The sequence below is a fragment of the Anguilla anguilla genome, chromosome 4 (genome assembly GCF_013347855.1).
Source record: "Anguilla anguilla isolate fAngAng1 chromosome 4, fAngAng1.pri, whole genome shotgun sequence".
In the NCBI taxonomy this organism is placed as follows: domain Eukaryota; kingdom Metazoa; phylum Chordata; class Actinopteri; order Anguilliformes; family Anguillidae; genus Anguilla; species Anguilla anguilla.
Window position 1 is genome coordinate 11,650,982 of NC_049204.1, and position 13,508 is coordinate 11,664,489.

The 13,508-nt window shown below is 42.2% G+C and overlaps 1 protein-coding gene across 1 annotated transcript; it reads left to right on the top strand.

Annotated features, from left to right (window-relative positions):
* Positions 1-2,018: 2,018 nt before the first annotated feature.
* On the top strand, positions 2,019-11,690 carry LOC118225119 (neurturin). Its single transcript, XM_035413169.1, has 3 exons — positions 2,019-2,084; positions 3,943-4,135; positions 7,138-11,690. Exons 1-3 carry the CDS (start codon positions 2,043-2,045, stop codon positions 7,542-7,544), a joined length of 642 nt encoding a protein of 213 aa, XP_035269060.1. The 5' UTR covers positions 2,019-2,042; the 3' UTR covers positions 7,545-11,690.
* Positions 11,691-13,508: the final 1,818 nt, after the last annotated feature.

Below are 13,508 nucleotides of genomic sequence, written 5' to 3' on the forward strand. Positions count from 1 at the left end.
GTGTTGCACACAAGCAATCTGTCACATGCAGAAAGGACTATTTGTTTAAGGAAGATGTGAAACTAGTGTGTGTGTCGTGCCCTGGAAAGAGACAGAGGCTGTGTCTGCACATGGCAGTCTGGTTGTAGAGAGCCCAAATGCCAGTCTGTAAATTTTCAGAATGTCAGTCCTCCTCTCCCTCTCTGGCTGTGTTTGCTGACCTCCTCAATGAGGAGCTGGCAGGAGTAGCCTGAGGGATAACTGGTGCCATTTCCCTCCCTCTTCTCCGCCACCTCTGTGGCCTTTTCCTTTCCCATGGTGCCCAGGGGCCATTTGTTCCTGGTGCGGTGTAGATACATGGAAAGCTTCCACATTCAGACCATGTCTTTCTGCAGAAGACATGAAGCATTTAAATATGTAGACCTGAGGTTTAAAGTGATGCCAAGGGTGTTAACGGGTATAACCAATTTAAATGGTAAATGGACTGCATTTATATAGCGCTTTTATCCAAAATGCTTTACAATTGATGTCTCTCATTCACCCATTCACACACACACTCACACACCAACAGTGAAAGTCTGCCATACAAGGTACCAATCAGCTCATTGGGAGCAATTAGGGGTTAGGTGTCTTGCTCAGGGACACGTCAACACACCCATGGCGGGGGATCGAACCGGCAACCCTCCCACAACCACTCTTACTTCCTGAGCTATGTCGCCCTGTTCTGATACCTACACTTACAGAGAGACTCTCCTACTGCACAGTATCCCTATCACTGTACTGGGGTAGATGAAAGAGTTCCCTCACTGCCCTCTACTGGCCCTTGAACACCAGATCCAACAGCACTTCTTATTTTAATCAAAGTCTCCTATACTGACCAATTGTCCCTAGCCATTAAATTGTAAAGATACATGGTGTTATGTTGCTAAGGACCCACCCCAGTTTTTTTCCAGTTTTTTGAGTGGCGGCCTTCATACTCTGGTCCAATCTGGAAATTGCTGTCACATAGCACCCCAAACATGAATACTTTAAACAGTAAATGTACCAATGCTCTTGATGATGTATCACAGACAACCACGGACAGCTGAGAGATGGCGTCAGATGCACTGGTCTAAAGAAATCAACAGAGCATGTTTGATCCTCTGTAGAAAATTATCCCCAAAGAGCTCTCCCTGGCTGTTTGATAAGGTCATGTATGGTACTGGTATTTTAGCCTGAATTCATTTAGCACAGGGGTCTGCAACCTTGGTCCTCAGCACTTAAATAATCAATTAGAGCAGCTGATTATACTGTCAACTCACTTTACTGGGTTACTTGGGTCTGAATTGGCTGCTGATTTTAAGGTGAAAACAAAAAACAGCAGAGCGTATGGCTCTTCAAGACCAGACCCCTGATGTAGCATGTCATACAGCACGTCACTTGTCTGTGCTGAAAAACTTTCAAAGGTCCTTTTTACATTATGCACATTCATCAAAATCATTTTATAAACCGTGAAATGCTACCTTCGGGGGGAGGGGGGGATTGTTGATTGGACTGATAAAGTTATAGTTTTTCTAACTTTGAACTGTGACGTGAAGAGTTCATGCTGTGGAATTATGTTCATAAACAATGCTATCTGCCAAGGATCTTATCGCCGCTCCATCTTTACTGTTTTATAGGCTTTCACAGAATTCTCGAGTTGTTGAAAGTCCCCCTGTTCTTTCAAAATAAACATCTCAACTGACAGGATTTCTATTGAAGGAGTAGGCCACTGAACCTCTGGGCGTTATAACGATTTCTGCAGACAAGCTGATACTAGCTGTGTGGCCTGGCTGACAGCATCAGGCTGTTCTATATGGTGACATCAAACACAGATTTTCAGAAGACATTAAACACAGATTTCAGGAGACGTTTTGCCTCCGGTTAATGAATTACTGTGGGGGCAGAATGATGTCCGAGGACGCGGGTAACTTTATGCACAAAACCCTGCAGAACGTCTCAGACCTGCGTGCTGTGAAAACCCTAAGGAGAACGTTTCGTTTGTTCTGTCTACAGAAAGGTGGCGGGGACTGGAGGGGTCCACCATGTCATCAGCTGGTGCCCAGTGTCACCTGAAAAACTGGAAGGTAAGGACCGTATGTCATTGTGCAAAAACATTACAAACGCATGCAGTTCATATGCATCGCATTTTGCACTCCAAATCCCTGACGTATTTTTTGCAGCTGTACTTCATGAATTAGTGTTCAATATTTCCCACCATTGTTCTTGTTTATATTTATGTTTTTCAATTACAGAGGTGTTTCTTCCACCCATGAACTCAGCTAGCTGATTTCACTAATTAGTTCTACCCCCTGGCTGAATAATTGTGCTATTTTGCAAATACTGGGGAGGACTTTTACTCACTGAACCTGGGTTTTTCATCACTGTTCAATTCACATTTATACATTTTACTATGGCATATTTTATTTTATACTGAGTCCTGCAACCTCTTCACCTGAATAAATAAAGAATAATACATACATACATACATACATACTTGCATAGGTAGCCTTTTAGCTTCTCATTTCACTCCCTGTGGCCCCTGCATATGTCAAAGCTGTCATTTTTCTCCCACAAACCCGTCCATCATGGCTGGCACACACATCAGTCAGAGGTGCCCACCCTATAGGTGCTCTTTAAATATTTAACAGCCTGGGGCCTGGCTGGGTGTTAAATGTCAATTAAGTAATTACAGAGGTGAAGGTGTAGTCCGTAACAATCCCAAGAGGCCCTGGGTGACTGGCAGTGAGGTCTGGCCCCAATGGAGGAAGGAAAGGAGGGAAGGTGTGTCCACGTCAAGGGGCCGATCGGTATATAAAGGATTGGCTTACTCAGAACAGCTTGAAATTCGACAGCCTCAACTGGGGGTGTGCGGGCGGATTATGTAACACGAGGCTAATCGAATTTAGCAATCGTGGGCCGGCTGTGACAGGAGATGGTGTCTAGGGGAGCACAGAGTGAAATGGAGTATTTGTACAGACCAGGTAGTCAGATTTATGCCACGACCAGCCGTTGTTGTGTCCCTAGTGATGTGACCTGACCTGCAGGTTTTCATTGCTGCACAGCCACTTGAATATAACCAAACTCCCAAACATAATTATTTTGCTATTCAACATAAATCTTTTTTTTTTTTTTTTTTGTATTTGTTTATATCAGTTCAATAAAGCAACATTCTTGGAACAATACAATTTCTAATTGGATATTGACAAAGCAGGTTCTAACTGAGACTACAAGAAGTCTACCTTGAATGACTTGCTACCACTGCAAGTTGAAATTTGAAGTAAAAAGAATGAAGAACAGATATAACCTGTCCTGTCTGGGTTGCACACTCACTGAGTATAAACAGTCTTGCAGATATAGTCTACTGGTGCCGCACAAAAATATCAACGTTGATCCCATTTCTGTACTGTATGTTGCTAGGGTAATACATGTGAGTGACGCCTTGCAATATCGTTGCTTTTGCGTCTTCAATTTCTTATATTCCTATTGTGGAAACTTTGATTGGAATCAATGTTTCACTTGGCAATGATGTCAGCACAGAAGCCCAGGTCTGTCTTTGGGGATTACTAAAGAATATACTACCTCTTTATGTGATCCCTGAGATCAGTTCTGGAAGTCCTTTAAACTTGTATCATGTTGCTATATTGTCATAATATACTATAGTTCTTGTACATATTCTTTGTGATTCCGTATTTCTTCTACAGATCACCTAGGTATCAGATGTGCCCGCTGAAAGAGAAATTTGGGGAGGTACCATCTAGACATACTAGGCTGTGTTCCATACTGTGTACTGGTGTTCCATCTAGAGCGTAACAGATGAAATCGCAGTGCTCTAGAAGGAACATAAGTATACAGTTTGGAACACAGCGATATTGTTACGAAAAAGGAGAGGAGTGGTGGTCCTGTGTGTTTAACCCCCCCCCCCCCCCCGTCTGTTCCTCTCAGGTGATGCTGTGGGTGGTGGCCTCTCTCCTGGCGCTGGCAGATGGTGTTCTCCTCCGGGGGGCCAGAAGGGTGGAGCCCAGCCCAGTGACTGCGCGAGTCCCAGATAAGGTGGGCTGGCACCCTGCTGACATCCCTGAAGTGGAAGAACTGGGTGAGGGAAGAGAAATCCGCTCTGCGTGGGTTGGCCTTTTTGGTGGGTATCTGACCCAGGGCAGCATCTCTCATAGGGATGACAGCCTCAACATGCTAAACAGAATATTAAGCCGCGTTTCCACCGCAGGAACTATACCCCGGAACTAGGAACCTTTTGAGGAACTCAGTGCGTTTCCACCGCAGGAACTAGGGTCTAAATTTAGTTCTGGGGGCTTTGTTTTACCCCCCAAAACGTTCCTGCTCGGGGGGTAGTACTTTCCGAAAGTACAGGAACCTTTTGGGTGGAGCTTGCAGCGCTGAACATTTCTGATTGGTCGAGTACTCGTAGCATTTGTGTTGTATTTATTTTCCGCCATTACCCGCCATGTTTGAAAATATGCAGCGGCAAACCAATTTATTTTCATAATAACTTCAAATCAAACTTATATTATGCGGCGCAGTAGCCTACTTTTGGTTATAGCCTGTCAACGTCTTGGAATTATAACGTGTGCTCTTTTGTTCTTTTCTTGCTTTAGTATTCGTTTTATAAAATGCTAAGCATTCGTGCTGGGACAGCATATTACGTAGACTACCAAAACATTCAAACGGATTAATTCGGTTGCTGAATATTTTCTTCCGGATTTTCTTTGTTAGCCCGTTGTAATTGACTCAAAACGTTTGATACAGTTATGTGAGGTATGCGGTAGTTCTGCATAATTAACATTGGTGATACAGTACAAGCAAACTGGAAATCACCTTCCGCACTTTTTATCCGGGTAAAATAACAGGTTAATTCTAGTAAACTTCCCTTTAGCTATTTCAGACTGCCGTAATTTTACTCAATTTTACTGCCATTTTTCAATTCCACGAAAAGACCAGGAAGACTATGGACTCATTTATGGTGCATGGTTCGCATCTGGAGGGCACACTTCGCTGCTCGGCTAGCAGTAACTTCGAAGGAAAGCAAACGGTGGCTGTACCACTACTAATTTACATTTTCACGCAAGTCCGAGTTTTCGTTCTATTCTTGTCATTTTGCGATTAGCCTATATGGAATTAATTAAGTAATAAAACAGCAAATTGTTTACAACGTGTGCATGTTTTCTGCTGTTAATGGATGTGTTTGAGAGGATATATGAAAATCAATAAATACAAAAGTAACCATATATAGTCATTGTTGGTAACCCGTTGTATATAAGTGGAATAAACCCCTCCGGGCTGTCCCGGTTATTAGAAAATAATGTAGGCTACTTCGGTGGTAGTATGGGGTTACAGAAGAAATCATATGACAGGTGGACCGACGACAACGTCAGTGGGCTAATTTGCCTAATCTTCGCGGTACTTTAGACCCCGGTGGAAACGCAGACAACCATTGGCTGAAGGAACCTTTTAGTTCCTGGTAAAGTAGTTCCTGGGACTGAAAGTTCCGGGTAATTTTGGTGGAAACGCGGCTTTAGTCTACTGAAAAATGCTGAAGGTCATTCAGTCATGCGAATGCAGGAATGGTACCTTTAGGGTCTGCGTTTCTGACCCACTCAAATTAGCCGTATGCGGTATTACTATGATACATATGAAACTAGAAATGCTCTATTATAAAGAGTACTGAAAAATGAAATCACACTTGAATCAGATGGTTCTCTAAATGCAGAGATGTTGCTCCCATAAGACTAATATACAGTGACTGCTGGGACCATTCTAGCAGGGCTTCTTTTGCATAACGTAGCCCCATTAAGTGTGACATCCTTTCGCACATAGTGTTACAATAATATTCAGAAGCCTAGTATATGTGTTTATTTTGTTGTGTTAATGGAGGGATCTTAGATGTGATTACACCCCCCCCCCCAACCCCCGAGTTCCCAGTGTTCATTAGAGCAATATGTGCTGTTTGTGAAATTAACTGAATGTTCTGAAAAGCAAACACGGAGCTAATGAGATTACCCTTGAGATAAAAAGGCTAAAAAAATAAATAAAAAAAGCTGGCAGACAGTGCATGTGAGCGTCATTTGTTTGCCCCAGGAACATTATTATTAAAGATTTTTTTCTTGGTTGTGCGGAGTTTGAAACTGGTCATAAACAGTTACATGAAGTGACACGTGAGCAGGCTTTTTTAGTGATTCAGCACTTAACCCGAAAAGGAGCCGTCCAACCGTGAAATAGACATATGGTCCCTGCAAAGGGTATTTTCCAATTCAAGCATATTCAGGGTGTGCAAAACAACAAAAAACAAAAAAACATATTTGTCATCCTTCAGTTAGACTGCTGCTCTGTTGCTGTTTTTTTTTTTTTTTTAAAAACCATGACTATACAATGTGTTTGTGTTTGTGTACTTCAGTAGCTGCCATTTCGAAGCCTGTTTCCACTCTAAAAGTGCTTTCTTATTCACTTCTTGTTCAAAACAATGCCCAGCCCCTGTAAAGATAGGCCAAGAAGTGCTCCCCCAGCAGTAATCACCCTTCATACTGATATTACGCCCTGTTCTGTGCTGCTGATAACCACTCCCATTCTCTCCTTCTTTCAACACCCACTTCTGCTTTCAATTCAGGAACATGTGTGCCCCCCACATTTCAAAGTGACCTCGGTTATACAAAAGTGATTTCTGCCCCTTATGATTCCTTTTAATCTATAAATATCACACTAGACATCAACAGTTTTATTCAGACTTCCATATTAGTTAGTGCATCACTTTGAGGTGATGCCCAACTCACTGTCAAAGGTACTTCATACAGTTAATGATAACCAAGCAGCCTGTAAATGTTTTTAATAATTGCTGGTAATCAATCACTCTTCATATTTCCCTTCTCAATGAATGATGAAATGAACAGACTTCTATGAAAAACTTGAGGACCAATGAAGAGAAGATAATTTAAGCAATTGGCTGGCTTTCAACATAAATTCAGCATTCAACATGCTTTTCTTGGCTAATATGCAACTGAATATATTGTCTTAGTGTTCCAGCTATTTGATTTAACGTATTGTGTCAAATGGAGTCCCAAACCTTGCTAATCAAGTTTTTAAAGTTTCATCTTGTGATTTATTTACCTTATGTCCTTTTTTGTCTCACAGGGAATCCGTCTCTATCAGAGGAAGTGGATGAGCATCCAAGCCGGTGGGCACGTTCCCCAAACAGATCCACCTCTCCCAAAACCTCGAGGAAGAACAGAAAGCCCAAAGGCAGCCGGGACTGCCGGATAGAGAGGACGATGATCAGCGTTCGAGACCTGGGGCTGGGCTACGACTCGGACGAGGTCATCCTCTTCAAGTACTGCGTGGGCACCTGCGAGGACTCCCGCAAGAACTATGACCTGGCCCTCAAAGCCCTGGTCAAGAAGGGGAACATCTCAGCCAAGAGGCTGAGCGCCCGGCCCTGCTGCCGGCCCACCCGCTACGACACCGTGTCCTTCATGAACGCCAACACCGCCTGGGAGACCATCGACCTGCTCTCGGCCGCCAACTGCAGCTGCGTGGGCTGAAGGGCCCCGAGCCCGCCCTGCGAGCGAGCGAGCGAGCGAGCGAGCGCCCGCTTGGAAGAGAAGGAGAAGCGGCGGCGGCGGCGGCGGCGGCTGCCGTTGGACATCGAGGCCAAGGTCGGGAGCGGCGGGAAAGGAAAGGGAGGCTGGGACTCGGGCTCGCCGCAGTCCGCCAGCACGGGGTCTCCGCTCCAGGGTCCGAGAGCTTCCCTTCCCGCCTGCTGCGCTGGAGAGCCGTGGGTTGTGAATCCTCAGCAATGCTGGCGAAGAGAACTTGACGATACCCCCGGGCTGAGTCCTTCCAGTTACTGCGGGAAGAGAGCGAGCAACCATGAGCTTTCCCCAGGCGGAAGCTTTCTGGTCTCCAGAAGAGGATGTCTAGGAAGTGGACAATATTGGTCCATGTATGGAATCACTGTTAAGACAAGGCGTGTTAGGGGATCAAATCTGTGGATGTGACCAGCTTTTCAAGAGGACCCATCTTGGCATTGAAGAAGGGAGTGAAAAGACAAATTTTATGGGTTGTGTACTTAATTATTCAGTGATGCCAAGCTCCCTGTCCCTTTTGGAAACCGTTGACTGAAGATACTGCAGAGGGCAACCACGAAGGGCTGCAACCACTCAAACTTGGATTTTGGATCCATAGAACAGCACTCTTATGATCTTAATATTAAAAATAAGTGAGAGGATTGTTGGTTTCAGGGTTTTCAAGGGTTTTCTGAGCAGAAGAGAAGAGAGAGGATATGTCTGTGTCAAGCAGCAAACATGCATAGGGTTTACAATGTTTTCAATGATCTATGTGCTATAAATTATATTTATAGGTAAGTAGTTTTGTCAAGTGATGCTCCTTACCCAGACACTTATAACATGTATGTGTGTCAAGTAATTTTCCATATTTTCCAATCCATAGAATATAAGTGACAGCTCTAAGCAATTTGGACATAAAGATGCGGTGATTCACTGATTCCATTGATAGCTATTTCTACTCTCGTTATTACCTGAGGCTAAATCAAGTGGTGTTGTGGTGGCTGATGACATTAAACACCATATGTCCCCAATAAGTAGATCACTGATCTGTTCACCTTTCTTTGCTCTTTAAAGTCGTAAAGGCTTGCTGCTGGTAGTCAACTGAATTTCAAAGTTAAAATTATACTTACCATACCAAGTAGTACTTTCTAGCCAAGTCAACAGAGACTCTGTAATGAGGCTGTTTGTGGCTCTATAATGATGCCCAGTACATATCCAGACTGTAGAAACTTCAGCAGCCTCTTTCATTAAGGCCAGTAGGTCAAAAATATATGAGGAGTTATGTGTTGGTTATGCATTGTAATAGGGGTAATAGGGAAGGGGCTGTGAGTCACTGGACCACAGGAGTCATATTTCGTGACCATTGATGGCAATTAACACATTCTGTGAAGAGAAAGCCTTTTTTTGTTTACTTTCACGTGGCTCGTCCATAAATTCAGATTGTACTGAATGAGTGTTTTATGCAGTCGTCCTAATCTGTCTGTGCAGACGCATGGCTCTTAGAAGTACATTCATCTTGTTTTTTTTTACATTTGGGTGTCAGTGGTACTGTGAATAGAGTAAGCGTGACATGATTTTTGAGGGCCCAGTGGTGGAAATGTAAAACTGCTTTTCATACAACAGATCATGGTGGATAAGCAAACTGTAGTTCAGAGTCAGGTTCTTTTGTTTAGCCAAAGTCAGACCTTAAATAGAACAGCTGTACCAAAGCAAAGAATCAATCCTATGTTTGGATCTCCTCATCTTTGTGATTCATAAACCTTCAGCTTAGATCACCATAAATGATGTGTTGCAGCATGTCATATGAAAGGTATTACCGTTCACTGGCATCTGCCGTATGTTGTGGTGGAAACATTTTTGTCCAGTGGTTTATTTTGAATGCTTAACACAGGAGGGCTGATTTCCATTACTTAAAGGTTTGAGACTACAGATATTTGAAGTGTGTCCGGATAGTATCAGCTGCCTTCAACAGAAGCGCAGTTTTAAAAAGATCAGTGCTTACAAAGCCAGGCCACAGATAGTTCAAAGGCGAATTCATCTCAGTGATCACAATGTTTACATGTCCAAACACAACAGTATGGAAGTATAAACAGGGTAAGAAGAATAGTTTTAGTCGTTTTAAGGTCAGCATAAATATAGTCAATTATTTCATTTATGCCATTGTAAACCTATAAATGAATATAAATAACTTGCGTTGTTTTGGTGGGAAATGTTTCACAGGTTTATTTTATACATTGTATTTTTTATGACTCATGAATAGAATTGGACTTTCTTGTTCATTCTCGTGTGCTTTCAATGTCTTACCTATATTGAAGTTGTCTGTTCACGCATTGAGCCTTACCTTGCCTTCGCTCCATACAAACCCAATTCAGCAACAGTCATAGCGGATAGCGATTTTACAATAATGGGGGACACAAAACAGCACTGCTTTTTTTCTCCGGGCTCATCCGCCTTTAATTCATTCCTCTTTTTTGGGGGGGAAAAGCTGCTGAAGGTGTGGATTTTGGGTAGATGGGGATGTACAAATCACATCTGACCGACAGAAAACTTTCTCTGGGTCAAGTAAAAGAAGGAACACACACACACAAGAGAGGGTGGGGTCTTCACTGTGCAACAGCTATGTTTCAGTTATACTTTCAGTATTCAGTATTTTGATTTTCTTCACTGATTTGAGTCTGCAGTAGCAGTTTGGCTATGGGAAACAAAAAGGTATTTACTGTCCGTGTCATTACAAAAATAAAAGTGAAGCATTTTTCTTCTTCGCCTCTCAAAGGTGAATTAAGATTTAAAATGTTTTTGTTTTTCAGCCAGACTATACGAACCATTGTTTATTGGATATTGTATATTTTCCTTGGTTTCTCAGGATTTATTGGTACTGTAATTCCTAATGTTTTGCTTCTTCGTTGGAGGAGTCAGGATATACATTGACCTCTTGTTTGTGTAACCCTTAAAGGTTGCTCCAAGACCTATGTTAAAGTTAACTGAAAATATCACATGTAGTTTTGTAGTCCAAGGAAAGATATGCAGCATGTATCACATCGAAACAATTGCCAGAAATCGAACCTTAATTTAACAATAGCACATTAATTTCATTAACTCCAGACATGTGGGTCGGAATAAACATTACCTGACTCTCCCAGCATTTGACTGTCAGCTTAAACCCCACCCTGTTTTCATGTTGGGTTGATTGGGAACGTGTGCCCTCACTATAAGGTTTTGCAATGAAAATGTGACGAGGGGGTTAATGCTGTAAGCTATGTTCAGTTGCAAGTGTCCCTCATAAAACACTATCCTGTGTCTACTGTAAGGAAGCTGATCGGTTGGTGGTGGTGTGTGTCTTGTAAATTGTGGCACACTACTACCCAGGGATACACAAGCAAATCATACCTAGGGTTACACAAGCAAATCAGCTGCATTCAAAGTCAGCTTCCTGTATACCTTCCCTGTCATTTAAGCACAAACTGAACATCACTATTGGATGCTATGCATCTCCTCGCATTTTTGTACCATAGGGAAAATATTTATTACATTTAAGTTATTTATTTATTATCATTTTTTTAATTAAATATGTTCTCACAAATACCAAATGTCTATTATTTATGAAGTGGCCATTTATATTTTGGTTTGTTTTGCCATTAGTCATATTGCATTTATCATGTTTTTTTTCACTTTGTTTAATGTGGAAGCATTCAGCAAGACCCTTCCTGTCTAACAGTTAAATCACAGTCAAAGAAGGAAAATGATTGACGTACAAGTACCCATATTTGGCATTTTAAAAGCAGCTGTACCCACTGAACTTAATGTTAACTGGTCAGGAAGCTGTGTCTAGCCTATCCAAACTATGTTTTAAAATATGACCTAATGATGGGAATATTAAAAATATATGACTGTCGAAGCTACATTCATGTGTATGGTCAGTGTGAGCAGCCTGTTCAGTTTTTATAGAGATCTGTGCTTATACCTGCCAGTATTACCTTCAGGGACCACATAGTTATGCTCCTTGACTCTGCCCATTTGAGACATCAATGTTCTTGCTGTTCCTTAAAATTTTAAGCTTCCAATGTTACATTGAATATGACACACAATTTCTTGAAAATAGGAAAGTAACATTTTAACAGTATTTCAAAACAATGAAAAAATGACTTTGTTGTTCATAAATAAACTGTTTTATTATTATTATTATTATTATTATTATTATTATTATTATTATTATTATTATTATTATTATTATTATTGACATGTATAAAAGGTCTTCTGAGCTCTATTTTTGTACAATAAAATTTTTCCTGCATAGGAATAAAATTTTCAAACAATCATCTTGAAAGCATTCTGTGATATGTACCGCATCCACCCCTCCATGAAATCATTTGATCTGACACGCCCTCTGTCCTCCTGTGATTCCCCTTGAACAGGACCAACTGTATTTCAGAAGCGGACAGATCAAAGCTTTGTTGTAAATGTCGCGGGCGTGGCTTCGTTCCTTGGCCCAGGCATTCTTTACAACAATACGGTACACACAAACAGTGGCAAGAACCAGACCAGTAAGTGCAACGCATTACCAAAATGTTTCTGTAAAGGGTTGTTATCATAACAATATCATAGCGGTGCTTCAGGAACATTATATCTCAGCTGAGGAGCCAAATGACGAGATAAGAGACACTGACCCTGTTGTCCTGCCTGGGTTCTTTCTTCCTCCGTTGAAAGAGGGAGCTTTCATAACGCTCGCCCCAGAGGGCCTAAAGGAGACACTCGGAATCGCACGTCTCTGTAAACTACCGCACAAGTGCCTTTTTGTTCCCTTATCGCGAAGCCATCAAATTTATGATTGCCCGTTTCTTTTGCTCGAGCTCTCAGATAAGGCACCTGATGTACGCTCGCTGGCAGTGAAAGGGGGCCTGGTGTTTCCCAGTGGCACGCCCTCTCCCCTTTCTGAGCAGCTCTCCGACCGGCCGAGTGCACTTCGCCGCGCTGTTTACAGAGCTCTACCGAGAGGACTCTTTCTGGCGGCTTTTGATCTTTTTGATCTTTTTTTCCTCCTCGGGAAGAGGGCAAATGGCGGTAGTAATGGCGCAGGTGACTGAACATCTGCTCTCAGAAACGGAGCGCGAGTGAGTCCATTCCTGAGCACTCGAAAGCCTCCCATCAGTGCCCTCTACAGCTTCTGGAGGGGAACTGTGTGCCTCGCTACCCTGTGGTCCAGATGTTCACCAGAGGAGGTACCGTGTCTTATAACTAAAAGCCAATCAAAAATGAGGATTTCTTATAGACAACTGCATACTTTGTAGTATATTGTGCATGCAGCAAAAACAAGTTAAAATGGATGCAGAACTTCAAAAACTCTGTATGAGCTGGGAAAGCATCTAGCTTGGTTTGAAATGATGGAGATACAAGAATACCCTTAAGTCACGCAGGACCCCCTGTAAAAAATAACAAGATTTAAGGTGGGGTCGGGGATTTGCATTTATTTGGACAATTATTCACAATATTTTAAAATAGTGATTGCAATAAATATATTGTGGTGATTCTTATCTGGAGCCGTTCATTTGTTAAACCCTAAGCTGTGGTCAGGACAGCCAGGATCCTGCAATGCTAATGCACCAGGCCCAGCAGCATGAATTCGTACCATGTGCCCATACAAAGCCATGTTGCATGCACACTCCAAACTGAATCGAATCGAATGCTCCACTCTGTAAGCATTAATTCATGTTTAGCCTTTCTGAGTCTTTCTGTCAAACCTGGATACGTTAATGTGGATGAAACTTGAGTAAGTATCATGGAGAACTAAAATATTATTGGTTTTTATTTGTTTACTGAACAATATCAGCTGATTTCTCTCCCCCAGTAAAACTTTATTTAGTATTATCTAGTTTTTGTATGGTTACAAGTTACTAGTTAGTCTAGGTGAGTTTACTGCTTATCAATAGCGTAGATAGAGCTAGC